This window comes from Styela clava, chromosome 6, assembly GCF_964204865.1.
Source record: "Styela clava chromosome 6, kaStyClav1.hap1.2, whole genome shotgun sequence".
In the NCBI taxonomy this organism is placed as follows: domain Eukaryota; kingdom Metazoa; phylum Chordata; class Ascidiacea; order Stolidobranchia; family Styelidae; genus Styela; species Styela clava.
The window spans coordinates 6,541,336-6,568,873 of NC_135255.1; the positions used below are offsets into that span (position 1 = coordinate 6,541,336).

The window sequence follows — 27,538 nt, forward strand, 5'->3', positions numbered from 1 at the left end:
GCTCAAAACTCATATGAAAAACTAAGATTAAATAAAAGTTTATTTACAAAAGCTACATTTTTAAAATTGTTATTTTGGATCTTGTTTAAAGAGTAATGCATATTCAAAAAATACTTTTTTCAAAATTTCACGGAAATTTTTTTTTAAAATGTGAAATCATTTTTAATTGTACTAAATTCTGAGAGCATTCAAAATGTTGCTTCAAATGAAAATGAAAATTGGTTTTCAAATTCGGCAACTTATATAGAAGTAAACAGAGGGTTTATGTATTCTAATGCTTTGTTCAATTAACTTAGTTTGATGTTTTCTTTTATAGATGCACTTTTCGTTTTGTTTTATCACAATTTTCACAGCACCGCACGCAATTAAAAATACCTTTAACCTCAATTTCTTACTATGTAATCGAAGCGTGTCTATGTATAGTGTGTTTCAATTAGATGGTGGTTTTGATAAATTTTAGCATCAAAATTTGTTTGATGTGCTTGTTTGTATTTAAAATTTCACCATTATTTTGTTTTTGTGTGACTTGATGGCATTGTTCCTCTTTCACAAAGTTTTAAAACCTGTGAAAGAGATGCTAGTTTTTATATTGATTTTTTACTGCTTTTTTGAGGTTATTCACATACTGTATTTACTTTTAAAAAAGTCTTCAGTCAAGTACCTTCTAGTCTGTTTCAGCATTTATAGCATGTAAATGATCCATCAGGAATATTTAACAAAGAGTTAAAATATTATTCATCGAATGTATTACTCTGTTTTTCTACCACTTCACCTTTTCCTTTAATTCTTTTGTTGCGATTCATAGTTTTTAGTAGAGTAAGCTAGTGTGAGCATTACAAGTTTAGATTAGAGTATTTGAATTGTTAGAAATTAGCTTTAGCAAATACAGAAGTAGTTCTCAGCTCTAGTTATTTTTCAAAATTTTCTAGTACCTGTATTGAGGTCTATTTTCACTAAATAATATTAGTCGCTAAGAATGTATATAGAGATTGTGAAATCCGAATTTGCATTTATTAATTGATGTTCAGAAACTGTACTATAGAAATTCCGTCATTAAAAAGTTTTCATCAAAAATTTAGATGAAATTTGATCCTAACCCCATTCTAATGCTTTTCTGAATTAATTCATATTTTTTAGACTTTCAGGATTTTTCTCGAACAAAATTTCCATACCTTAGAAGCTATTAAAAATATAAAAAACTACTATTAACTATAAAAGTTAATTAGGTGTAGTTGTCCTCAGCCGAGAATAGTATTTACAGCATAATATGCTTAACATATTTTATGATGTAAAAAAATACAAATTGAGAATTGAAGACCTCTTGTAACGTACTTAGGATGAGTCTGTTGTGTGATACTGAAAATCAACCGTGGGAAATATACCTTTAGAACCGGATTTTAGTGTGTCCAAATTTTAAGATTTAAAAGAGTAATTAATACTTTTGAAATATATATTTTATATATTTAAATTTCATTTTTGTATTTGTGAATTTATGGCTTTTTTAAACAATTGGAATCTGTATTATTGATCATTTATAAAAAATTAATTTGTTCTTACTCTCTACCCTAGGTAACAAACACCTCCCAACTCATGTCGAAGAACCAACCGGAAGCGACGAACTAATAGAAAATACGAACAATTCAAACTTTGTTACTAAAGACATTGATAATAATTTACAAAACACTGTTAATGTGAATGTAGAAGAAGACAATTTTATTAAATCATTGAACGATAGCGTTCAAAGTGATGACAGCTTTGGACAGATACGTATCGAGAAAGGGACTGTAGTCCCTGAACATAGTTTTACTATTGATGGTTTTGGAAACGAGGGTGCTGATAGTGGAAAATCAGCTCCGGTGATGTCAACAACTAATATTAAAGGATATAGGGTGTTTGGTGTTGTTGGATTTTCAGATGACCAGAGATCTAGTGCAGATGGATCAGAAAGTAAGATTGGATTTATATTTTATTTGTTCGGACAAATTACCATTCGAAAAAATTTAGTGCCAAAAGTTTTTCCCAAGAACTTTTAATCGGGCCTAATATAGTTTAGAACCACAAGTACTTCCAGTGGGTGTAGCTTAACGAATTTTGCATATGTTATTCCTAACTCCCACCTGACTATGTCATGCAAAAATCATGTCACAATCAAATCATAGAGCTTGTCGAAGTGTAGCTACGATCGCCCGAAATGACATCTGCAACGCCGATAACAAACTCACCAATGTCAGCAATCTCTCTCATATTAGAATCGTTGCAATGAGAGAATTAGCTTGCTCGATTCCCGGTGATTACCTGCTCGTTTTGGACGGTATTCTGTATTCTTTGGAGGAGGGACTTATTTTGCCGCAGTGATGTCGTAATGACGTAATTTTTTGATGAGGTAGACGTAGTCAGGTGGGGGTTAGGAATGACGTATGCAAAAATTGTTGAGTCAGGTCAACTAGATGTGCCACGTGGTACTGAACTATACCAGACCCTTTTAATCATGTGGAATTACCTCTTAAAACTGACATGAACTGCTTTAAGTCTCTCGTTATTTGGCATTTACTATTGCAAAATTTAACACTATAATTCGTTATAGTCTCAGTAGCTCTTGGCACTTTAGTGGTTATCAACAATAAGAAATCAATCTTCTTCATTTCTCAGTGAATGCACATGCTTTGAGAAATTCTCCTTATATAGGAAAAAATATGTAGATGTAGTGTTTTCAGAATTCTTGAATTTATACAGTTTTTGTCATCTGTTTTTGCACCTCTGGATAAGGCTCTGCAAAAAAACTAATAATATGTAATGAGTTTCCATTTTGAGGACAGGAAGATTCGGCATTGCTTAGGTAATTTATTACACCCTGGGTGAGTGAGGTGTTCAACATGAGATTGTACCCAATGTCTTTGCCTTCGACCATACTTGAGTTTGATTCTCACAATTGTTCCCATATACATAGCTTATCCAGTTTGAGAAAGATGAGACACTGGTATTTTTACTCATATGGTGGAAAGAATTAGTTTGTTTTCAAATTTATTGGAACTCTGGTTTAGTTTTGGATTCTTAGAAACACAGGTTCGAATCCAATGCCCGCCACCTCATGCCAGTTAAGTTTATGAAGAAAACGCCATTCAAGCAATTCAAGGTAAATATTAAAAAAGACTTTATTTTTAATCATTACAGAAGGATATCCTCAAGTTAGGGATTCAGAATCTTCTTTCTCATCATCTGAAGATGATGAGGAACATCATCATAGAAATGAAGAAGAGGAAGCATTGGGAAGCAAACCTCTTATCATGGAGGATGATGAGGATGAGGTTGATCATCCTGGAGAGAGTCTTCACGATACTGGTAAGAAGAAATTAATTTTGTCTCACTCCGAACAAGGCCTTGTAGCAGTGGTTCTGAACCTTTTTTCTGAATTTCCCACTTTCGATTTAGAGAGGGTTTTCATTCCCTACTTACTAAAGCCTCCAATAAAATTTGGTAGGTTTCTGTTTAATCGAGTGTATAAATCAAGTTGCGATGCACTGGTTTCATTAACTGCCCATAGTGTTGCGCCTCCATGATTATATACTTCTACGCAACAACACGTTCACACAAAGTTTTTTACAAAATTTAAGCACCATGGGTGTCTTTCTTTGCCTAGTGTTATTATGATTTTCATTGTGTAACAATATTCATTCGTGGTGTTTACTGCGTGTAATTTTCTACAAGTTTGTTAATTTTCCCCACTAGTAACGCCTCAATTCTCCACAAGTGGGGAATTACCCACCGGTTGGGAATATCTGACTTCTACAATCAGCCACTGATATCTAATGATACGTAAGTAGCTACAACTATTTAGAAAGGATTGAAATCTTTTCGTTTAGTAGGCAATTCCTACTCAGTTTATTACTCACTGAGAGAGGTGGTGGATTGTAATAATGTTTATATGTAATTTATATAATATTACCGGTATCTTCAATTTTGATTTACTCGCTGTGTGAATTCTACTGATAATTGTGTTTTATTCATATTTTCGTACATACAAAAAAAGCATTACTATTCTAAAATCCTGTGGCAATCTTGAGGACATAGAATGTATGGTAAACTGCCCGATCATGATTAATTTTTGATTCGTATTTTCGACCTTATGAAAAATTTAAGCATTATTACTCTGAAATACCACGGTCATCTGTGGACAGAAAACGTGTGGTAAAATATGGAAATAGAATTTATATAAGGAACAAATTATGAACGAATTCATGATTTTGATGTATGAGTGCCTTATTTTCTTAATCTAACAGATGAATTTGGACTTACACCCTTCAACTCTCATAAGTCCCCGATAAGTCACATAAATAGAAAACCACGTACCAGTTCCATCGGGTCTGAAGTCTTTTCAAACGCACCATTCACCAACACTCCTAACCCCGTAGGCGAGGATTTATTTGGATGTACACCTTTCAATGTTGCTGCTGTTCCTTCTGTACATATGATGGCAAATTTGCCGGAAGAAGATGCCCATACTAGTACGGATGTCAATCCTTTTGATAACGCACCCTTTACTGCTCCTGCTGTTTCGCCGCCTCGTCCTAGTACCGACCCCAACAAAGATGCTTTTGGAGCTGCACCTTTTACAGTGAGTGTTTGTAATTATGCTCGGTGTTATTAATTTTTATATATTTTTAGGCTCTTGTTCCTACTTTTTGATTATATAGTTTTTTGACTGGGTTAGCAGTAACATAATAGTACATAATAGTAACTCTCAAGATCGAATCTTCGGAGAGTATATAGAGGTGCGATTTAACATGCGCCAATCACTGAGCCTTACTAGTAAGCGACGAAGGTGTATCCTAGAAGACTGAAGCTTGGTATTGTACCTTCCTATTTTGCTATCCAGTCTTTAATGACATCGGTGATCTTTGGCCTATCTTATATATTAGCAGCATTGTCATTATTTGATTATCAATCTTACAGCCAGAACCTGTGAAAATGGAATCGTCGTCAGATCAGTCTCAAACTGATACTGGAACGAAACTCAATCTTCATTTTACTCATCTTCAACAAAATCGCAAGGCAGCAATTAGGAAGAAAACTCCAGGAAGACAAGTGATAAGCTCTGGTGCGAGGAAAAATAATTCACCAAGAGGTTGGTTGAAAAATTAAGTGGTTTTATGTTTAAGATTAATTTTTCAATCGCCTTTTTAATGCTTCATTTTCGTTGTAGGTTTTGTGGTCCGATTTAATGAATTTTATTATTATTCCGTCAATATGAGTTGTTTAGAATGTTCTTGGTCAAAAATGAGCTCCTGAGCTCTTTGTATTTTGTTTGTTTGCGTCCACATTTGCTGCATCATAGAAAATGAAATCTGTGATTGTTTTTTTTTTTTAAAACAGCCTTCATTATATAGATTTATATACATTCCAATCAATATCACAGTTCTCCATCTTCTACTCATTTTCAGTTTGTGAGATATGGATATGATTTCATTTCATTCAATGTTTGCTCTGAACAATCAGCCACTGATATGTTAAGTATATGATGGGATAGGGTTTCCATATTCGGGTTTTTATAGCATCGAATATCCACTCTAGTAACGTAGCACTTTTGACCAAAATTTTCCGGTCGACTACCGTATTGTTCGAGTATCAATTCATTCGACTGCCGAAATATCACTGTATTCTTGTTTTTAATTGTTTTCCATTACTTATTTCTATCAGCCTCGTTTAAAAATGCTTAACGGTCAGTGATAAATTAATTTAATTACAGTTAATTTACTTCAAATTACGTAATCATCACACCTGATGCAGGGGACCCAAAAAATAGAATTCTTAAATTTTCTAATTACTTCTACGAAAATGAAAATACTCACTCGAACTTCTATTTGTGTGTATGATGGTACCCGAAAGTTTCAGTAATGTAAGACGCTTTTCACAAAAGTTATGTTCTATCTGGAATACATTCTGAATCGAATGACCTGGCTTTCATTTTTTAGGGATTCACCCTGTACCTAGTGAAGGCCTATTTCTTGTGACTCGCAGAGAACGACCCAAATGAGGGCTAATTTTGAAACACTAAACAGTCCATCGTACCAATTTGTTTAAATGAACTAAACCAAATACTTTTTGAATTCACAGATCGAAGCAATAGCAAAGGATCTGGGATGAGGACGCGTGTGAAAGCTTCAAGAAGCAGTAGCAATAGTAGTAGTGGAAGTGGTAGAAGGGGGTCACATCATCACAATGGGAGCAGCAGCCCCAACATGAGCCCCGTTGTTGGTGCAGATGAGGGTAAGAAGCGAATGAGGAAAAAACCTGTGCCAAAGTAAGTCTGCAATATATAAGATTTAGTTTATTCCATTGTTTTGGAATTAGTTAGTTGAATAGTTAGTTTCTGAAGACACTTTTCTATTTGCAGATTTTGAGACAAAAGGACGAACGTTGAAATTTTGAAAAAAATTCACATTTTGAAAATTAAGGACAAATAAATGCTCTCTAAACTAGTTTTATTATCGAAGTAACATTCACCAAAGTAGAGGAGTTTTAAAGTCAAGAATATACATTTCCTCATTTTTCCAAAACAGTGTTTTATTTTCAAATTTCATCTTTTTTTATTAACATTTAATGCTTTTTTTTTTTAATTTAGACCAAGACACCACCACACCAGTGATAATAAATCCAGCTCGGCTTCTGATGCATTTGGTGATACACCATTTATGCCAATGACGAATAAAGAAATGTCTCCTCAATCTGATAACTCCGCAAAAACATTTCCACAACCAGGGTTGGATGCTTTTGGAGCAGCTCCTTTTAACACAAAAAATTCCTAGCCAATATTATTTTTGTTGTTGATCATTTTTATCTCTCGTCAAAAAAAAAGGATTCCATGCTTTCACTGGATTTATAATACAATCAAATTCATAGTTATCATTAATTTAGTTAACAGCACCCTATTGTTTATTCCATGTGCAAATTTCAAATAATGTAGTTCCTCAACTTTTTTGTGAGATTCGTTGTTGAGACATTCTGTCTGTTTCAAATGTTACGCTCGACGATTTAAATTTTTTTTATATTGAGTCGCTTTTTAAGGAGGTACCCCAGTCGTAATTTCCTTTCAACTTATCTTCAGGCTTGCATACGAAAACATGGGTAAAATATCATCCGTTTAGAGTTGTACATCTAGCCCCACAGTCAAAAATTCGCTTATTTTATGGTGTTTCAATGCATCATGGCATTGTTTTCATCTTCAATCTCTACGAAAAGTGTATATACTTGCAAATTATAACATACCTAACCATAATAAATTGTTGTTTACAATGCTGTATAATTATCAGATCAATCCATTTTTATCTTTTCTTATCTAATTCGTTCTGAATTTCTTTGTTCCTTTAAAAGTTGATGTTCTGTTGCTACGTTTTTGCATGCTTTTCCTATAGTTATTTTGGAATAAGATATGCCGTTGACATAAACAACACCGTATAGCATTGTTGCAGTTGAAGATGTCTGGTTCAAACCCTATGGCCACCACTGCATGGTGGTCGTAATAAGGTGAGTAGCCAACATCGAATTAGAAATATTCTGGTTTTTACAAATATCGGCATTAGCATTAGTGGCTGCATGTTCAACATCTTTTTCTGAGAGAAGTAAAAACGCTTCTTGTGGAATTTAAAATTATTTTGTAATTGATTTGTTATGCTATGAATAAAGAAAAGGAAATAATCCACATTGAAATTACATTCAAACCTAATTCTCGTCGCTTTTGCTTATGACATGATGTGCTTTGTTGTCTCTTCATCAACTTGCTCAATTGCAAGCTTTACAAAAAAACATCGCTGTTGTTTTTAGTTTCTTAAGGTTTTTTCATATTTTTGTTGGATTCTGAGTTCTAATTGCAAATATATTACTAACACAATATTCGCACATATTGAAATATACTCATCATGTGAAGCACATATATTATCTGTCTATAATATCGCTCAATGATGTGTTGCCGTCACATTTTTTTTCATTTGTTCCTCATTAGCTATCTCACATATATAATTTGTTTGTTATTTAGTAATGCCAAAATATGCGATATTACCACTAGTGTCATTTATAGTTTGTCAAAATAAGTTTGAAATTCAAATGAATTGGGTATACAATGCCAAACCAGAAAGATTCTGGCTTTTCCGAAAGTAGGAGCTCTACATATAAGAAGATTCTTGTATAGAGCCTTATTCTGAGTGAAGACAGGACAAAAAGTAAAAATATTTGCCACGATTTGAAAAATTTTCGATTATTTCACAACAAAATTGAAATGTTTTTCTGTTCACTTAGTAAAATTTGGCATACGTCCTAATTGTGCATATTGAGGCTTGCCTATTGATGCACCTATGCTATTATCAGAGTAGATTCTTTGTATACATATCTGTGCCATTTTCCTTTATTTCTGCTTTATTTTATGTATTAACTGTATGTATGTATGTTATTGTCATTACTATTCCAGCGTTAACTTTCTTGAACAGAGTTCAGTTATTAAATTGAATTTTTAATCTAATAACTGCTTAGCAATCTCCGCCTGAACTATTCATTCCTGTTTTTTCTTGTACACTACTGGCTGGCTAGTAAGGATGCTAAGTATGACTACTTACAAGTATTCGATTCTTATCCGATTCCTAAAATTTTAATTCCGATTCTCGATTCCTCGACTTAGCTTGCCGGAAAAAACATACCCACTTGAACAATACTATATGAATTCGAAAAAGAGAGCGACGTTTAAATATATCAACGGTGAGCAAACCGCGGCTCGCGAGAGTTTTTATGCTCTTCTCGCTATCATTACTTATTATCAAAATTCAACTAAGAAACTGTAGTGTAGCAGTTGTTACTTATCGATCTTAAGATCGGTAAGTATATTGATAGGTATTTGTCTGTATGTATGTCTGTCTGTCTGTTAGATGCACGCGATATCTCACGAAAGCGAGATTGCATCTGCTCCAGATTTTGCATGTGCATTCATCTTATCTCGGACCAGATTCCTATTGATTTTGGGCGAATTATGTCGTATAATTAGCGAGTTATCAATCAATTATTGATTAAGTGATCTAGATTTTTGTAAAGCGAGAGAATTTTGAGACCCGCCGAGTGTGTGTGTGTGCGATGCGCAGTGCGCAAGTTACACGAGCGGATGAATCGAAACTGCAGTTTCTGTTTTGGGGGATCCCCTAACTATCGATCGATAAGTATTCGGTTTCCAACCGATATTCTAGTTTTTAATTCAATAATAACTAAGACAAATTATGTTTTAGTATGAAAATCGTTGTGGCGTGGAATTTTAAATCAGTCAAGCGACAAAATTTACGTCACAATGGTCAATGTGTGCTGCTGCGTGCTGTTGTTAGTCTCAGTTACAGTGCGATATGTCTTCAAGTGAGAAGCGAAAATACGAATATGAGAATACTGAATACGCATTCATTAGCCCACAAATTAACCTTTGTGTTTAATCTCTTGTAAGCTGCTAATTCAAAATAAAGTCGGCAATGTTGAACGGCAATATGAAACGAATTACAAAAAATTCGTACGAGGCTACCTACCCTCGTAAATCAGCTGTACGGAAATGACTTTAAATCATTACTAAAAAGACGGCAGAAATTTGTGATATCATTTGGCAAAGAATCCAATGCATCAACTGAAGCTAGTTTTGTTATATCATGGAATGTTGCTCGTGCTAAACGCACATACTCCGACTGTGATTATGTGGGGGGAAAATATTGCTGATGTTGTCGCATTCAATAGTCCAAACGCCGGTATTAGTATCCATGTAAGAATCACAATGCAAAATGTTTTAATTAGCCCTAATATTAATAATTTTAAAAATTATGCGGCTCTTATACTGAAAAATTTTGCCCACTCCTGAAATTCATGGGCACGAGGACCAAAACTATAAGTAGTAGCCTATAGGTAATAAAATCTGTCACAGTGGAGAAAATCGCACACAAAAAAGTATCCCACAGAAGCCACAAGCCCGAAAATTGACATTCTCCTGCGTAAAAATTAAAAAAAATCTCTACCACAACATGAACAACGCTCCGTTTTCACACAGATATATGTATGTCACAGTAAATCTGGTACTAGCTGATTATGCAACAAATAATATGGCAATAAACTATTAGAGGCATATTATGCACTGCAGACCAAAGAATCGATTTTAGGTTTTGATGTTTTATTGAGAAGGTATTGAAATTTCAAATGTATGGTCAAATGTACTTCATCATTATTGCGAATATATCTCCATGAATAACAGTCTATATATATATACCAAACCTATCACGAATGAACTGCACCAGACGAAAAATCAATCGTGTGTTCAGAGTTTCGCTGGCAAAGATTACTTTCAAACACAATTAGTATACTATAGATCATAGGTTCTCAAAGTGCTCCGTACGGAGCCCCAGGGCTCCGCGAGAGAAACCCAGGGGCTCCGCGAGCTATTCGATTACTCTTCGAAATACTGACTCAAAATTTTGTAACTGTTGAAAGAAGCAATAACAGCGTTGATAAAATCAGACAACAATACAGCCTCGAAATATGGTAAAGAGGCTGAATTAAAAATGACATTATTTATAAGCAGGAGCGCAGCCAGGATTCTTAAGAGGGAGGTGGTTCAAAATTGGAATCGGAAATTTCCGCGCAACATTCTTCGCCATTAAAAAAACGGATAACGAGATTTCTGTTGCGTGAAATATTCAATCCATGACCGATGCGAGCATTCAACGTGTCTCTTCGTTATAATGTAATTGTGATCATCGTTACTCAAGTTTGATTCGAGATTAGTATTAGTATTACTTAAATGAAAGAATACTATTCTAAAATAACATAAAATATGTAATAAACTGCCAACAATAAATAAAGTGGAGTCGTATTTTCGCGATCTTGGGATTTGTCAAACTTGATTTGTTCTTTCGCACCTGAGATTATTTTTAAGCAGGATATCGCCGTTTAAAAAATCACAATGTCTGGGCAAAATACGAACAATTAGAATTTATTTTATTGCATTCGGCTCCGTCGGTAGTTTCAGAAAAAGGTACATCGTGGATCGCGTGCACAATTGATTGCGTGCGGCTTCGTCGGTAGTTTCAGAATGGGAAAAAAAGGTACATCGCGCGCACAATTGACTGTGTTTCGATTTCGCAGTTACTACGACGAAAACCTAACATAACACCAAATTTTGTGATTTACAATGTCTATAAAAGCGTTTTCAATCTGAGGTGAGTCTGCTGAAGCCAAACGTGTGATCTTCCATTTTAAGTTTCAGTTTTAATATTTTAGAATGCCGTTTTTCAATCAAGAAATTTGAGTTGCGGATTTATCTCTTTATTAATTATAATTTTTAACATTTCGTCGCAGATGACTATTATATGGTAACATGTTTTTCACATTGAACTCATAATTTCCCACGAGAACAAAAAAGGAATTAACGTCGTCATTGTGTAACAATACATGTATATGCCGAGGGAAATGTTTGATTTAAGGAGAATAAACACCGGCGTAAAGATGTTCAAAACACGCCATGCTGACGAAAAAAATCGGCGATTGTAACAAAATAAAATCGCGCACGTTATTAGCGGCCTGTTAAGTCTTCCAAAAATGTCAAAAGAGAAAAGATTCGACCCCTAATTTATTAATATGTTCGTCAAGTGTCAAATTTACAGCTTTAGTATGAAATTCAGATTCATTTATGGCTTGTGTTAATTCTATTAAAAAAGGTTCAGCATTTTAAATAAGTAAAGTACTTTTAACTTGCCCAGGAATATTAATCTGAAAGTAACAATTTTAACATTTATTTTGGGGCTCCGCGAATAATATTCAACTTTTCAAGGGCTCCGCAACACCAAAAGTTTGAGAACCCCTGCTATAGATCATATTATTAAAATGTTATGAATTAGAGCAGCATACTTTCGACTGGGAATCAAAACTAATGATTATAATTTCTCCGACACTATTTTTATTCATAACTAAACAATCGCTTTATATTTGCATTTTTTCAAGTTTTTATTCAAATAATTCGTCCTTCGTAACGTTTGCGCCTCAGTCCGACGATACGAAATTTGAGATACACTCTTTTAGTTGTGGTGAAAGCAAATTTTATTGAAAATACACGGTCTATATACAAAAATGTTACGTCAACTACTCAAGTCATTCAAATTTTGGTTCCAAATTATATTAAATTACTAAATCCATTAACTACTGCTTTGTGCAGACGATAACTTTATATTCAAGCTTGAGAACCAGTTTTACATCGTCATCCGATTCATTCTCTCTTCCAAGAGCTCTCTTAATGTCGCTTGCAAAAACGTCAAGCGGATCAATTGATGGCTTCTCTTTTTCCATAAAAATATGGTAATCACCAATGCTCGAACCTAATGCTTTGAATTGCGGCAACGTTAAAAGCATCTCATGTTTAAGCCTCTTTAACCACTGCTTGTTGTCCTGTTGAATTTCTTCGTAAATGGACATGTAGCCATTATAACATTCATAGTTCCTGTCGTGTGCATGAACGTTTTGAAAAAATCTGTAAACGATATCTTTTATATCAATCAAACTTGAATGCAGCTCTGGTTTCTCTGCGCCTTCCTGTTCAACATTACTGATGCCTTTCAATGCAGGGACGTAGATGGCGCAGCAACCATTTGGCTTTAAGACTCTTTTGCACTCTTCTAAAAACTTCGGCATGTTGAGCCAGTGAGCAGCAGTTCCACAACCCACCAAGTCGATACTGTTGTCTTCAACAGGAAATCTATGATCGTTAACAAGTTGAAAAGATATATTTTCTGTTTCGTTAATCTCTCTCGCCTTTTCTATTTGAGCTTCACTGATGTCGATTCCTAATATTGAGCGAAAAAATGGGGCAAATATGAAGGTAGATTGCCCGGTGCCACAGCCAACATCTAACATTTTTTCAAACTTCTGGCTTTGTGGGCCTGAGCCCACTTTTTCACTCAAATATTCCATAATAGCCTGTGGCACGATTGGCGGATACGATGGCCGATACTTGTGGTAGATTTCTGCCATTGAATTACCTTCATAAACTCGGATTAAATTTGATTCATTCATGATTTATTCAAACCATAAAAAAGAAATCAAGATAAAGAAACTACAGACTTTATAAACCAGCAGTGTATGATATAATCGATATTTGACAAAGACTGACATTCCATTTTTAATTTCCGAAGAACTTATCTTGTTCCGGAAATTTTCATTGGGGAGAATGGTTCCAACAATATACGTCATAAGATGGATGTGTCAATCAATATGCTTAAAAAATGCATTCTATCACGCAAAAAACGTTGATTGATATTCTATTTTAGGCGATATCGAGAGAGATCACAGATGGCGGTAGAGGAAACTTGTCGATGCTCCTGATTTCACCAATGCATATGAATAATTTCAATGAAATATAAATCTATATATATCATTTTCAATGCATTTTAAAGCTACTTTAAAATCTTATTTAACGCAAATCGAATATGCAAGAAAGGAATATTTTAATTTTTAACACATGAACTCATTCTGGAGAATATTAGGTCTTCGTTACTCCATAAAAAGCAAGAGCAGTAACTTGTAGTGATATTGCATATTTTATACTAATTTAATTCGGTGCTTGAGTTCATGACCTTTCATGCAGTTATTATCTTGCTCTGCCCTGCCCCTAGTGCATACAATGTATACCGTTTTTTGGTTTATGAAGTAAACACACTAACACAGTACTCTGAAATATCGAGTTTATGTGTATGTAAATAATGTAGTCAATACTATAAGAAGTTCAATAAAGTGTAGGAAAATTATAGCAAGTAAAGACAATAAAGTAAATTCAAGTTATTGTCATTTTTACGTGTAAACAATGAAAACAAGTTACTACGCTGGTAAATTGTTTCTTCAAACCACAGGAGTCGCGTTGAAATCTTTTCATTGTCGATTCTTATTTCAAAGTAATTGGTCTATATGAAGAATGTTATTATAAATTCTCACTAAAATATGCGAGTGTATTCTGAATAATTAGAGAGCCTGTTCTATTAGAATTAGATATATCTTGAAAACCTAATTTGATGTGAGGTTTATCACAAGTCTCAGCAAGCTATTTTATGCCAGGGATCGGAAAAACGGGAAGACATCTGAACTAGTATTAAAACCCAAAGTCGACTTTTCTGGTCTGCAACATTTAATGCTGAGAAACACAAAACACCATCGTTTAATTTGGACTTCATTTGTTAAACACAGAACAAAGAGATCTCGTTACAGACCTTTCATTGCAGTCACCCGCTGTTATTTAATCAAGAATTTTAATTTTATTGATTATTTGGCATGCGTGTTATAGTGGAACTATGTATGTCTGAGGAAATCAGACCTTGGTCAGACGAAACGTTACAGAAATATATTTGTATATATTGTGAAGATGCCATCTTGAACTAAAATCAATAATTCCAGTAGAACAGGAACTAGAAATCAATAGCGCTGTTGCTTTTCCTCGCAAAATAATGGTTGTAAAATTTATTTTGCTCAACATCCAACTCCATAGTTACCCACTCTGTTTTTTCTACGTATAGAATATATTGGGAAAGTTTAACATGTCAAAGCTTCGAATTATTTCTGATTCGTCATACATTCGCTAATTAATGCGATAAACAACATTTTAGACTTCATATGCGTACAGACTTCAAATGGTTTTAAAATACATATATATATATATATAAGATTGGGTTCGCACAGTGGCGTATCCATGACATGGAAGCCATGGCTCTTGCCATGGTCGCTGTTTCGAAAGCGGCGAAAAGAGGGCGAAAAGTTTTAATCGGGAAATGTTTCAATAAAATAATTTCAAATTAGAATAACTGAAATTCGCGTTTTTACTCAAAATATACCGTACATGTATCTCAATTTACCTATAATCGTTAAAAATTGTAAGTCAACGATTAAGGGGGCACGTTTTTAAATATTGCCACATGCGCTATTTTAGGTAGATACGCCACTGCGTTCACACATCAATATTCGGAAGGGGCGGTGCCAAATTGGATGAGGCAAGAAGAAGCATAACATCGTACATGCGGTGTTCATTTGGTTGCGTTCTAAACTTGTTCTTCGTGAAGTTCCTTGACATCTTCAAACTGCTGATCACATACATATGACTCGCCAAATATTGATTTTAGGCATGATTGAACCAGTTAAATGAGATTTTATAGTGACCTTGAAATGCCTAAAACATGATATTAATCAACGTGCACCTTGCACGATAAAATGCTATTTTTCAGCATATTGATTGACACATCTATTTTATTACGTATATTGTTGTAACCCTTTACATCAATAGTCGGAACACGGTTGTTCGGCAATGATGGAATGTCAGTCAATGTAAAATATTGATTATACCATACATTGCTGTTTTATAAAGTTTGTAGTTCATTTATTTTGGTTTATTTTTATGGTTTGAAGCAATTGAAAGCCATGAATAAAGCAAATTTAATCAGGGTTTATGAAGGTAAATCGATAACAGAAATCTATTTCAAGTATCGACCACCGTATCCGCCAATCGTGCCACAGGCTATTATGGAATATTTGAGTGAAAAAATGGGCTCAAGCCCACAAAGCAAGAAGTTTGAAAAAATGTTAGACGTTGGCTGTGGCGCCGGGCAATCTACCTTCATATTTGCCCCATTTTTTCGCTCAATATTAGGAATCGACATCAGTGAAGCTCAAATAGAAAAGGCGAAAGAGATTAACGAAACAGAAAATATATCTTTCCAACTTGTTAACGATCATAGATTTCCTGTTGAAGACAACAGCATCGATCTGGTGGGTTGTGGAACTGCTGCTCACTGGCTAAACATACCGAAGTTTTTAGAAGAGTGCAAAAGAGTCTTAAAGCCAAATGGTTGCTGCGCCATCTACGTTGATGTATTGAAAGGCATCAGTAATGTCGGGCAGAAAGACGCAGAGAAACCAAAACTGCGTTTAAGTTTGATTGATATAAATGATATCGTTATCAAATTTTCTCAAAACGTTCATGCACACGACAGGAACTATGAATGTTATAATGGCTACAAATGTATTTATGAAGAAATCCAACAAGGCAACAAGCAATGGCTGAAGAGGCTTGAACACGAGATGCTTTTAACGTTGTCACAATTCAAAGCATTTATTTCAACTATGGGTGATTACCATATTTTTATTGAAAAAGAGAAGCCATCAATTGATCCGCTTGACGTCTTTGCAAGTGACATCAAAAGAGCTCTTGAAAGAGAGAATGAATCGGATGACGACGTAAAACTGCTTCTCAAGCTTGATTATAATGTTATCGTCTGCACAAAGCAGTAGTTAATGGATTTAGTAATTTAATATTATATGAAACCAAAATTTGAATAACTTGAGTACTGGACGTTAGCTCTATCATATAGACAGTATATATTCAATGGAAATTTTGCTTCCATCACACATAAAATTGCTATTTCACAAACAGAGTGGTCGTGTTCATCTCAGATTTTGTATCTTATGCAGTTTTCCTGCGAATAGAAATGACCGGAAAAGCCCCATTACATTGGTGAGACATTGCTAAAACATTGCCTGGTGGAGTGCGCTGATATTCTGCTGAGCAAGTCTTCGGCGTCAAAGATGAAGCAGGTCTTCTTGTCCAATAACAATGATGCGCATTTTCGAAAATGGACCCCGACATACGATCTATCATGTCAAAAAAACAATGGCAAAATTGATATTGATAGTGTAATGTAAATTCTGATGCGTTTATTACTTATTACTTATCGACTTCGATCGGTAAGTATGTTGATAGGTATTTGTCTGTTTATTTCACTTTCGTATGTTACGCGATATCTCACGAAAGCGAGGATGAATCTGCTCCAAATTTAGCATGTGCATTCATCATATCTCGGACCAGAAGCCTATTGATTTTGGATGAATTTTTATGTCGTATAATTAGCGAGTTATTAATTGATTGGTGATGGGACATGCGGTTGAGTCAGAGCGAGGGAATCGAAACCGCAGATCGATATGTCGGCGGTCTCCGATCTCTATCTAGTTTGTAATCTTATGCGTTGAATTGTCCTATTCGATGAATAACACTGGTTTTCTTTACACGGATTGTCACTATCTTGGAATGCTAGAGGGCGCAATAAATTGGCGTTTCTTTTCAAGGGGGTTGATATGTTGTGGGGAATGAAAGTGGGAAATTAAGATAAAAAGGTTGGAAACCACTGGCTTAGTGAGATGTGCGTACAATCAACCTGATCACCAAATATTTGAATTGAAAGTCGCACAAGCTAGTAGTGTGCAAGATTGGAATAGTCCAGACAGAGATTGCAATGCAGTTATTAGATTAAAACTTCAATTTAATAACTGAACTCAAGGAAGTTAACGCTGGAATAGTAATAACAATAACATACATATTTACAGTTGATACATAAAAGAGGGCAGAAACGAAGGGAAATGACACATATACCGTGTTTTCCTGAAAATAAAACTGGGTCTTATTTCACTTTTCTTACGGAAAATACCACCAAGGCTTATTCTCGACGGATGTCTTATATTTTCATTTATCAAAAACAAAATTACAAAGTAGAGAATTACGATATTTTTGAATATACAAAATAAGAAAACCGGTATCCATTTACTCATAAACATTAAATCATCAATTTATGAATCATTTAAAACGCGTAGGAGAGATTTCTTGCTATCGACTAAGTCAAAAAAGTCGCGTTGTTGACTAGGTTTTATTTTAAGGGATGGGCTTACATTAAAATCGTTCGTAAAATTCGGGCTAGGTCTTATTTTCAGAGTAGGTCTTATTTTGGGGGAAACACAGTATGTATACAAAGAATCTAGTCTGACTAGAAATCAATAGCAATGTTGCTTTCCCTTGCAAAATAGTGGTTGTAAAATCAATATTGCTGGGCATCTAACTTCATAGTTTCCCACCTTTTTTGACGTAAAGAATATATTGGGTAAGTATAAACATGCTGAAGCTTCGAAATATTTCAGATTCACTATACTCTCGCTTAATGTGATAAGGAATTTAGCTAAATATCTATATATATAGGGTTTTGAAGGGGGATCGCCTTCGCCCATCAATATTCTTTAAAAGTGCTATGCCAAATTGGATAAAGCACATAACATAACATCGAACATGTGGCGTTCATTTAGTTGCGTTCCAAACCTGTTCTACGTGAGGTTTCTTGACGTCTTCAAACTGTATGATCACATACATACGGTCGGCCAATATTGATTTTAGGCGTTCCGATATCATCATGACGAGGAAGAATTTTTAAATTATCGTATCGATGAAATAAATGAAGGCTACTACTACTACTGTCCGGACCATATCGCCAAGTTATGTAATAATATTTCTACCCCTGATTCAGTGATTTGTATACCGGAGTGTAGAATATTATCCAGAATAAACTCCATTATATATATATTTTTTTTTTTGATAATAAATAAAATAATAATATAGATCATTACATACATATATTTGCATACTAATTCCAGTTCTCCACAATAATCGGATAAATTTCGCAGTCGTTCTATATTTTTCCATATATATATACTTTTTTTAGTGCCTAATTATGAACAATAATACAATGAATTTGATTGATCCAATGTGCATCCGAAATCAACTCGGTAGAATGTGGAGTTGTTGTTCCATCTGTTTGGTGGTATTTGACAATGTTGTACTCTTGATCATTCTGTTGTTTCTTCATTTTCACATTTCAGCATCTGCGGAAACCAAAGTAAAGTTATATTTCCCACCACAAATAAATACCATTTTATATTCTGAATATAAACGCTCAATATTGTATCTATTATAAATAGCACAGCATAAAATGCCATCGGAAGCCCCAAGCACCATCCTCCCAAACTAGTTGACAACAATTTTTTGCGAAAACACTAATACAAAGTAGTGTGGCGCATTTTAAAATTATAATTGGATAAACGTTCATCATGACTTACAATGTATATATATAAACGTATACATTAGCACCTATGAATAACTTTATTTTTTGGAGACATTGAAAACTAAATTACCGTTGATTTGAGTCTTCCTTGTGTCCAAAACTGCGAAGCATCTCCTATGTTTACTTATGCTGTTCCCGGTATAGGAGTGGCATCCACGTATTCTCCATCTGTGCCCTTACCTTAATATTTTGTTGTAACCGTTTAAAATATGTAGAAAAATGGCTATCAACTATGTTTCTCTTTTTTTTAAGTTGAATTAAACAGAAACATAAAAATATTTTAATAATGATAATTGAAACAAACCTGCAGTCCGCCCACTTTATCTTGAAACAAAATAGTAAAAGATCCAAAATCAGTATGTTCACCAAGACGAACTTGACCTGGTTCGAACGAACACTTATCGGGTATTCCCGGGTAGTAATGTGTTCTGATCGTGGTTAAATTCTTTTCATCGTTCATTCTAGAATGACATTTCATCAAGTATTCTTTATCCTGTGTTGATGAAAATGGGATAACAATGTAATTACCAATCAGACAGATATCTTCTGTTCATACTGAGCGTACGAACTGCATTTGAAATTTTTCATAGGTCTGACGTAGCCCCAAAGTATACAAAAAATGCTTTACCGCGCTCGAAATGGTGAGTTGGGATCATCGAAACTATCTTAAATTCAATTCACAGAATTTTGCAAATTGGAAAAACTGTTGAAAGTCTTCAACGAACAAGTAATACGCCACGTTGTCATATGAACTATATATATATAGCTCACTAAGTTTGCTAGGAAATTATATGGATGGAAAGTAGTAGATTTTTTTTAAATTTATTTTCGAGCATAACTGCGGGACCAAGTCACCCCCATCTACGGGGACAGGATGAGCGCTGTAAGTTCTCCCATCATTTTATAAGTATAAAAACCATTCCATCGGTAACAACCAATCGGCAAAAGCGACAATTTTTAACGATAAGAAAGTGTCTTTAAAACCGGTCCAAGTCAAGGGATTAATAAATATAGACATAGTTAGTTTTGAAACCTCTTTCAAAAAGAAAGGCAATATTTACCCAGATAAATACAATGACATATTAACAGAAACTTCGGGAAAGCAGACAAAACCTAAAATAAGGTTTAAAACGTTACTATGAAGAAAGGAAAGTTAATGCAAAGATAAGGACATGCGTCGCTCACTCATAGATATATATGCTGCTAGACTTCTACTGCTTGAACATATATGCAACACGCCGCGGTTTCTTGGAAGCAAAATGCTCAATAACGCGCTGATTAAAGTCATGCATCCCAGAAATAACGTCTCTGTGAATGGATAAAACAGCCAAGGAATTTAATCTATCTTGCTTCATTGTGTTTCTGAGATACGTTTTAATACGCTTCAGCGTGCTGAATGTTCGCTCTGCGTCGGCGGAAGAAATAGGCGTCGTCAAAATGATGTCCAGAAATTTTGTAGACGCCGCAAAGGTAGTTACTAGAGTGTTATCTATGAGGAACCCATAGAGCGCGCAAGTTGATGTGATGTTCAAAAAAGTTTGATTGGTGTATATACATCGCAATTCATTTTCCAATTTACCCACGTTCATCATGGGGTAAAATTTGGAGACAGTAGCCAACAAATGGATGGGAAATTGACGTGCAAATTTTGAAAAATTTTTGGGGTTCATCAAAGAGAACGCGGCAAGGTGTTCAGTGCGCAGACGATCGCCTATTTGATTCACCAGAATGTCACAGCATTCCTTTGCAGACAAAATCAAACGCTGCGTTGTTTGCCCGCGGCGTAAAGAAGCACTCCATGTGTCGTCGTATTTTATTGTTTCCCGGATACGAGATACGGCATTGCAGAAGTCTGAAATACACGACTGCACAGACGCTCCATCCATTAGCCTTGACTGCAATGCGCCGTATAATACATCCACGTGATAGAATATTGTGGAGAAAAAATGAAAACTCACCATCTTCTAGCAGACGCTTTAGACCTGCCGCCTCCCTCACAGAGCGTTCGTCCTAAACCGGAGAGCTCTGAATGCCAATGAAACACTCAATGAGCTCAGACCTAATTTCGAACACGCTCTGCACCACGCGTGATTGGAAGTTCCAACGTGTTGGTGCACAAGCTGGGAGACGGCGGCTACATATCTGGCGAAGGAGGTCAGAGCGCTTCGGCGAAACGGAAAAAAATGAGGAAAACCCCGAAACATTTGCAAAAAATATACGGACGAGAGGGGTATCAAGACACATATTTTTAATAACGAGGTTAAATTGGTGTGCATAACAATGTAAAAAATGCGCATGAGGAAAATCTTCTTTTATATAAACTTGAACACCATGTTTCGACCCACTCATGACTGCCGCGCCGTCATAAGTTTGAGCTATCAATTTTGACTTCGTGTTGTAAGGCTGTAACACTTCTTTCAGTACAGCCGATATCCCGCAAGCCGTGCGATCAACGATTGGTACAAAGCTGTGAAATCTCTCGGTAGGTTTACCATCTTTCACAAACCGAAAAATCACAGCCAGTTGGGAAACGCACGTGATGTCAGTTGTCTCGTCAGACTGAATCGAAAGGAACTGGCAATTCTCAATTTCCAGAGCCAAATGTTGTAAATAAATGTTATGGTTCCATTACATTTGAACCCACGTACATTTGAACCCATGACAATTGCACCTGTATGCTATTGCACATATGGAATTTTTTTTTGTTTCACGGATAGTTAAACTCATACTAACCCTAACCCATGGGTTTTAGCACCCGCATATAGATTGAACTCGTGGATATACGCATGAGTTCAAATGTACATGCGTTCAAATGTACGGTCACCAAATTTTATATATTGAGTCGAGCAAATCATTTTGGATATCCTTAGATGTCCCTTTCGAAACAGTTGCAGCATCAAGATGATCTCTCAATACTGTATCTAGGGATGCGGTGTATTCCATCATATCCAAAAATACCCCTATATTAGAAGAGCCAGCCCGTTCATCGTGCCCACGGAGGGACAGCTCGTGACAACCAATGAACTTCAAAACATCTATCAATCGACCGAGAACATGGCGGTTTTTCTCGACGTTTTGGTTGTGCCGACGAATAGAAACCGCGCGTCCTTCATCCAACTGTGCTGCAATATTAACATTTCCGAATGTACGGTATTTTACTGCATTGTCCAGATGCTCCATAGAAGATTGATGATCCCTGGCACGCTCGGAAAGATGTTTGGGATCTCTAAAACCAAATTTACACCAACGTGAGTCACGATCGGTAGCAAAAAGTAGGCAATAAAAACAAAAAAGTGCATTTTTGACCTCGCTGTAACACAACCATTCGTGTTTTTCATACTGTAGCGTACCGGCAATGTATGAAATAATTATCCAGGTTCAGAATATCTTCTAATATGATCTGACGTCAAGTTTTCTCTCAATAGTCCAAGTCTTTATGCTATTTTATGTCATTTATTAACAACTCGAACAGTAAACGATCCAAAACAACCAAACACTCCCCAAAGGAACGAAAAGCATAAAATAAAAATAATAGATACCAGGCAGTAAAATGCAAGAAAGACCACATACACAACAAAAACACTGACAAACCCTGAAATCCAAGACAGCTCTGAATAAAAACCAAATGACCCCTAGAATCTGGTACAATAAACTAGCTACTGCAATTTGCAAAACAGGCCGAAAGTAACTTATGACAGGCATTCAAAAAGACTATAAACAATTCTATAGGTGCACAACATTTGAACAATACTGATGAAAGCTAATTCCACGATAAAACTGAAAATACAACATTACGGTAAATGAACTGTAATGGCACTGTACTGGTAAGAACAATAACATGGTCCCTACGTCAGCCCACTGTCCAGCACAAAACATCCGACAGTCACACAACACAGACAAACATCCCTGAAGACCAGAGGCATTCACACAGACATTCAAATCCCACCAATCAAACCGAAACACTCAGACGACTGCCCTCTGTCGCACACCATACACCAACAGACCACGCTGTCCCCGAGAACCGATCGACCGTGTCGCAGCGTCTAAACTGCTAGAATACCAAATATGGAAACGATATCACATGATGTCATTTAACAGGCAAAACAAGGGTCGTCACAATACCAAGTTTCTGCGCAGAATGTACGCCGACGCTTTCCTCCGTCATGGGATTGTTCCAGTGAACAATTTTTTGGTTGATAAAGCCCAAGACGTTGTACCTCTAATTTTTGTTCCAGCGGCAGCTGCGAAAACGGAGTGCGAAGTAGTGCATCAACCTTATTCATTATGAGGTCTAAGGCTAAGAAATGCGAAGCCGGAAAGAAGTGAGGAGCTCAAAAGGAATGTGGAAAATCGAAAGCAAATGGACTAAAGGTCTCTAACTGATTCAAATAGCGAAACAAGCGACAAAAACGAAGGCGAGGAAACTATCAACTCTTCAAGCAACCAACGAACGAGAAGGAATGCGTGAATATGTCAACACGTTGTTGTAAGAAACGTCGGCATTGTGTCGTCATAATTTCGGGACTAGCCCCGATCGGCCCCGATGATTTAGTAAAAGAAACAGAAAACAAACGAGACAATCGCGGCGAGTGGAAGATAAAAGAGAGAATACGATATACAATGAGCAACCGCGGCAAAATCGGCGTCGCCCCGTCGACGTTCGGCGAAGGCTTTGCGAGCAAAAAAAGGAACCATGTCGGGAGAATATGGCTAGTGTAGACAGTCTGTGCAACCGATATTGAGGTATTTTTCGAATATTTTATTATACCGAAAAAACAACCGGGGCATTGCCCCGGTTGGCCCTGTTGACGCGCCGCCACTGATATACATCCAATATGGAAGTATGACCCCCCCCCCCCTGTTTTGCAGTTTTATTCCCTTTCTCAACATCATTCCTGTATGGAAAAATGATAAAATACATCGATCATTGAATAGCACTAAACTAAATATATTGCTTTGGTGGACTGAATGTAAGACAATAACAAGTTTGCCAGAGTATTATCATTAGTATCACAACACTTAATTGTTAAAGTATCCAAATATAAATTCTGAATATTCGGAATGTTCCTGTGTACTTGCATAGAGTTTAACATTATAAATTTTCCGATATTCTGAGTCACTTTCCTTTTCACGTTGCTGTTTTACTTTGATATATCAGTATCTTTTAGATAAACGAAGCCGGCCGAGTGAAAAGCTTTCACAATTGATTCTCCAACATACTTCAAATCTTTCGTAGATATATATATTTTTGTTTCGTATATCGCACAACTGGCGAAGTCTATAACAGGAAGCTTCATTTTTATGTAAACTAACCTATATAATGTGTCAGAAATAGTTGTTACTTTAACAGAGCCAATGTTTAGTCTAAAATTTCGCTGTTTTTTTATTTAATTCTTGAGCACCCTCTTCAACGACAGCACACATCTATGATTGCATCTCATCTGGTACAACATGTGACTATGATACGAAAGACAATAGAATCCCGTAGTTACTTATTCATGAAATATAACCAGTGGCGTAGCATCCACCCCCGCAACCCCCGCGGTAGCGGGAGGGCCCACAGCGCAAAGGGGCCCAAGCGGTTAGAATTTATAAATTTAAGCCGCAAAACTAAAAGTTGCATTGCAAAACCAGTTATTCACATCTTATAACGTTGATGTTAGTTCTGCTCAAATCGGTTTGTTACGTAACAATGCCAGGAAGTCGTCGATTTTCGGCGTCTTGTGGTCTGATCGCACCGGCAAAATTTCGAAGTCTGTCAGAATGATGTCGAAAGCAAAACCTCTCAGTGGCGCACAGAAACGCAGAAAAAGGGCAGAAGAGGAAGCACGTATGAAAAAACTAAAGTAACCAAGATAAACGGCAAATTTTAGGTTACCATTGTTTTTTAATAGCGACATGTTATGCTTTTTGTCGAAATAAAAAAAGCGTTGTTTTAGCTTATGTCCGAGAGTTTTTAGGGTCATTTCCACGAAATATTTTTGCGGGGGGGGGGGGGGGGGGGTCCACGAGAGTCTTGCTACGCCACTGAATATAACCTCCGTCCTAACTCAATTTAGTTCATTTTTACATCATCCAACTATTTCAACTTTTAGGACCTTTGCGTAGACTTAGTATAAAGTTAGACTATAACGTGATTTCTTCGATTCAAAAAACTGTTACGAACCGTCTCACTTTCACAGGAAATTTTAATACTGTCTGTCCAGTAATCTCTTAGACTCAGCTAGATCAGTCATCGTTTATCCGTTTGGTAACGTTGTAAACTTTCAATTTATTCTGTTTCATGTTCTTGGCAGAAAAAAGATGTTGTTTATAAGTTATATCTTGGTAGCTCAGAGCTTTGCAAAATGTTTTGCATATACAAACCTTATTTTTGTCCCAGGTAATACTACACACATATATATATAATATATATTATTGTAAAAATAAATCGTGATAGGCGCCACAATAGACCAAAATGGAATATTAGGAAATGTATTCTTCAGTACCTTCGCGTTGGTTGTCTAAGAGAAAAGAATAATTATTGTATTTCAGGCATATCCGTTGGAGATTTCTTCAGCGTGAAAGTTGGTTACGATTTTTATGGCCAAGCAGATGTTATCATCAAGTCTTATGATGAATTCAATTATGATTCAGGTAAATAATCTGTTTCTGGCACTTTGCATATTTTGTGAATCTTATAGCTTATTTTTCATTTACAGATGATATGATGTCACAGATTATTACTTATCGATCTTAAGATAAGGTATTTGTCTGTTAGATAGGTATTTGTCTGTTTGTTTGTTTGTCTGTTAGATACACGCGATATCTCACGAAAACAAAGATGAATCCGCTCCAAATTGCATATGCATTCATCATATCTCGGATCAGAAACCTATTGATTTTGGATGAATTATGTCGTATAATTAGCGAGTTAATAATTAATTAGTGATGGGACACAAGGTGTCACTATGCAGTAAGAGCGCTGTTTTGGGGGATCCCCTAACTTTCGATCGATAAGGATCTGACCGATATTCTCGTTGACATGGTTAATCGCTATTCATACAACCTGCGACAATCGTTATGTCTACAATATCCATGTTCATTCGGTGGGAGATGTATTTTGAAGCCAGTTTCAGAATTGCTTGCTGAAAATCAAAAGGTTGCAATAGAGCAAAATACTCTGGACTTGGTTAGTAACCTTTCGCCAGTGGAAACAATCAATAAATCAGTAGCAATTCTTGAAGCCAGGGCAATTCTGACAAAGCATTTGATGATGTACGATATCTTGGAAATTCTTGGATGATGTCACCCATTTCGACTGATGTAATCTTACAAAAATTTCAGAGAACTGTTACCTTGCATGTTCGAATAGCAATGGTAAAACAAGTCGAGCAAGATATGAAGTCAGCAGTTGGAGCAACTTTACAAGATTTTGAACAAATTGCAATGAAGTACATTCGATGCGATTGCATAAATGGTTCAACAGGTTCCCGCTGTGAATCTTGCTCATAGTATTTTATAATGTATGCAAAGTTATTGTAAATAATCGAAATTAAATGAGCCTATCATACGCAGAGGACTTTTATACACAATCAAGAAGGATTACCATAATTCAACACTGCATTCACATCTAAAATCCATACATAAAAATCTGTTTTTATTATTGCCATGCTTCCTCATTCGTAACTGGACTAATGAAACTAGAAAAGTTGTTTCAGACGAAGATACAAACTCGACTACTGTAGTAAATAAAATGATATATATATCAACTTTTATAATTCGATTATTGTACTAAGTCAACTGCTGTTAAAATACTATTAGGAATTGCAAAATTTCTGGATAATTTTTGCTTGACTTTAATATGGGATTAAAATGATCATCGACTTTTGCCACAGAAACAGACCTGAGTCCCTAAAGTATAACAGTAAAAGCTGCTACCAATATAGTATTAGTAACAGGGAATACTTTATGCAACTGTAAATTCACATCTGTCATTCGTGAGTTCACTCGTTAGAAAAGGTGTGAAAGAAGTCCAGATTATTCATAAAACTGACACAAAACAAAAAGATTAGACGTACTTGCCTGCAGTCACCAAATCAGCTCGAGCAAACTCGTTTGCTAGAATAACTGGGTCAAGAATAGGAGCATTATATGATTGTAGATTTTTAAAAATTACTACTTCAGCAGCATCTGCATCTTGCACTGAAACATAATTAGATAATTACTTTTAGATTCAATAAACACGACATAGAAATGTACTTCAACTTGGAAAATCCGAGCAACCCACTTCGAATTATTTGTAAAGAAAAGTGAAGCATCATTACTTATTGATCTTTATTACTTATCGATCTTTAGATCGGTAATTACTTATCGATCTTTAGATCGGTAAGTATGTTGATAAGTAATTGTCTGTCTGTTTTTCTGTTAAATGCACGCGATATCTCACGAAGGCGTGGTTGAATATGCTCCGAATTGTGCATGTGCATTCACCATATCTCGGACCAGGTCGATCGATAAGTCTTCGGTCTCCGACCGATATTCTCGTTTTCAATACTTGACGCTTCGTTTCGTGGGCTACATTATCCAAC

The 27,538-nt window shown here is 35.7% G+C and overlaps 4 protein-coding genes across 6 annotated transcripts in view; 2 read left to right on the forward strand and 2 right to left on the reverse strand.

Annotated features, from left to right (window-relative positions):
• The window catches only part of LOC120331163 (uncharacterized), a 30,183-nt gene extending 21,671 nt beyond the window's left edge, over positions 1-8,512 (forward strand). For all 3 annotated transcript variants that reach the window (XM_039398205.2, XM_039398207.2, XM_039398209.2), the window contains exons 21-26: positions 1,570-1,947; positions 3,172-3,339; positions 4,278-4,612; positions 4,951-5,122; positions 6,112-6,298; positions 6,620-8,512. In XM_039398205.2, the coding sequence (XP_039254139.2) occupies positions 1,570-1,947; positions 3,172-3,339; positions 4,278-4,612; positions 4,951-5,122; positions 6,112-6,298; positions 6,620-6,803 (1,424 nt within the window). In that variant the 3' untranslated portion in view covers positions 6,804-8,512. The remainder of the gene's footprint in view (positions 1-1,569; positions 1,948-3,171; positions 3,340-4,277; positions 4,613-4,950; positions 5,123-6,111; positions 6,299-6,619) is intronic.
• A 3,357-nt stretch (positions 8,513-11,869) lies between these two features.
• Positions 11,870-13,715, reverse strand: LOC120331215 (uncharacterized). The gene has a single exon (XM_039398288.2). The coding sequence runs from the start codon at positions 13,063-13,065 to the stop codon at positions 12,196-12,198; it is 870 nt and encodes a 289-aa protein (XP_039254222.2). The 5' UTR covers positions 13,066-13,715; the 3' UTR covers positions 11,870-12,195.
• A 1,665-nt stretch (positions 13,716-15,380) lies between these two features.
• LOC120331216 (putative methyltransferase DDB_G0268948) lies at positions 15,381-17,130 on the forward strand. The gene has a single exon (XM_039398289.2). The coding sequence runs from the start codon at positions 15,451-15,453 to the stop codon at positions 16,318-16,320; it is 870 nt and encodes a 289-aa protein (XP_039254223.2). The 5' UTR covers positions 15,381-15,450; the 3' UTR covers positions 16,321-17,130.
• A 1,384-nt stretch (positions 17,131-18,514) lies between these two features.
• Positions 18,515-24,265, reverse strand: LOC120331251 (uncharacterized). Its single transcript, XM_078113801.1, has 4 exons — positions 24,114-24,265; positions 19,273-19,429; positions 19,039-19,148; positions 18,515-18,729 (listed from the first exon to the last, which is right to left on the reverse strand). Exons 1-3 carry the CDS (start codon positions 24,263-24,265, stop codon positions 19,089-19,091), a joined length of 369 nt encoding a protein of 122 aa, XP_077969927.1. The 3' UTR covers positions 18,515-18,729; positions 19,039-19,088.
• Between the last annotated feature and the right edge of the window lie 3,273 nt (positions 24,266-27,538).

Excerpts from the sequence above, each read along its gene's own strand:
- LOC120331215 (XM_039398288.2), bottom strand. The coding sequence starts at position 13,065 with ATGAATGAATCAAATTTAATCCGAGTTTATGAAGGTAATTCAATGGCA.
- LOC120331216 (XM_039398289.2), top strand. The coding sequence starts at position 15,451 with ATGAATAAAGCAAATTTAATCAGGGTTTATGAAGGTAAATCGATAACA.
- LOC120331251 (XM_078113801.1), bottom strand. The coding sequence starts at position 24,265 with ATGAAGCTTCCTGTTATAGACTTCGCCAGTTGTGCGATATACGAAACA. Across the intron at positions 19,430-24,113 it reads AAAGATACTGATATATCAAA|AATGAACGATGAAAAGAATT; the intron begins GTAAAACAGCAA and ends ATGTCATTCTAG. Across the intron at positions 19,149-19,272 it reads ATAAAGTGGGCGGACTGCAG|GTAAGGGCACAGATGGAGAA; the intron begins GTTTGTTTCAAT and ends CAAAATATTAAG.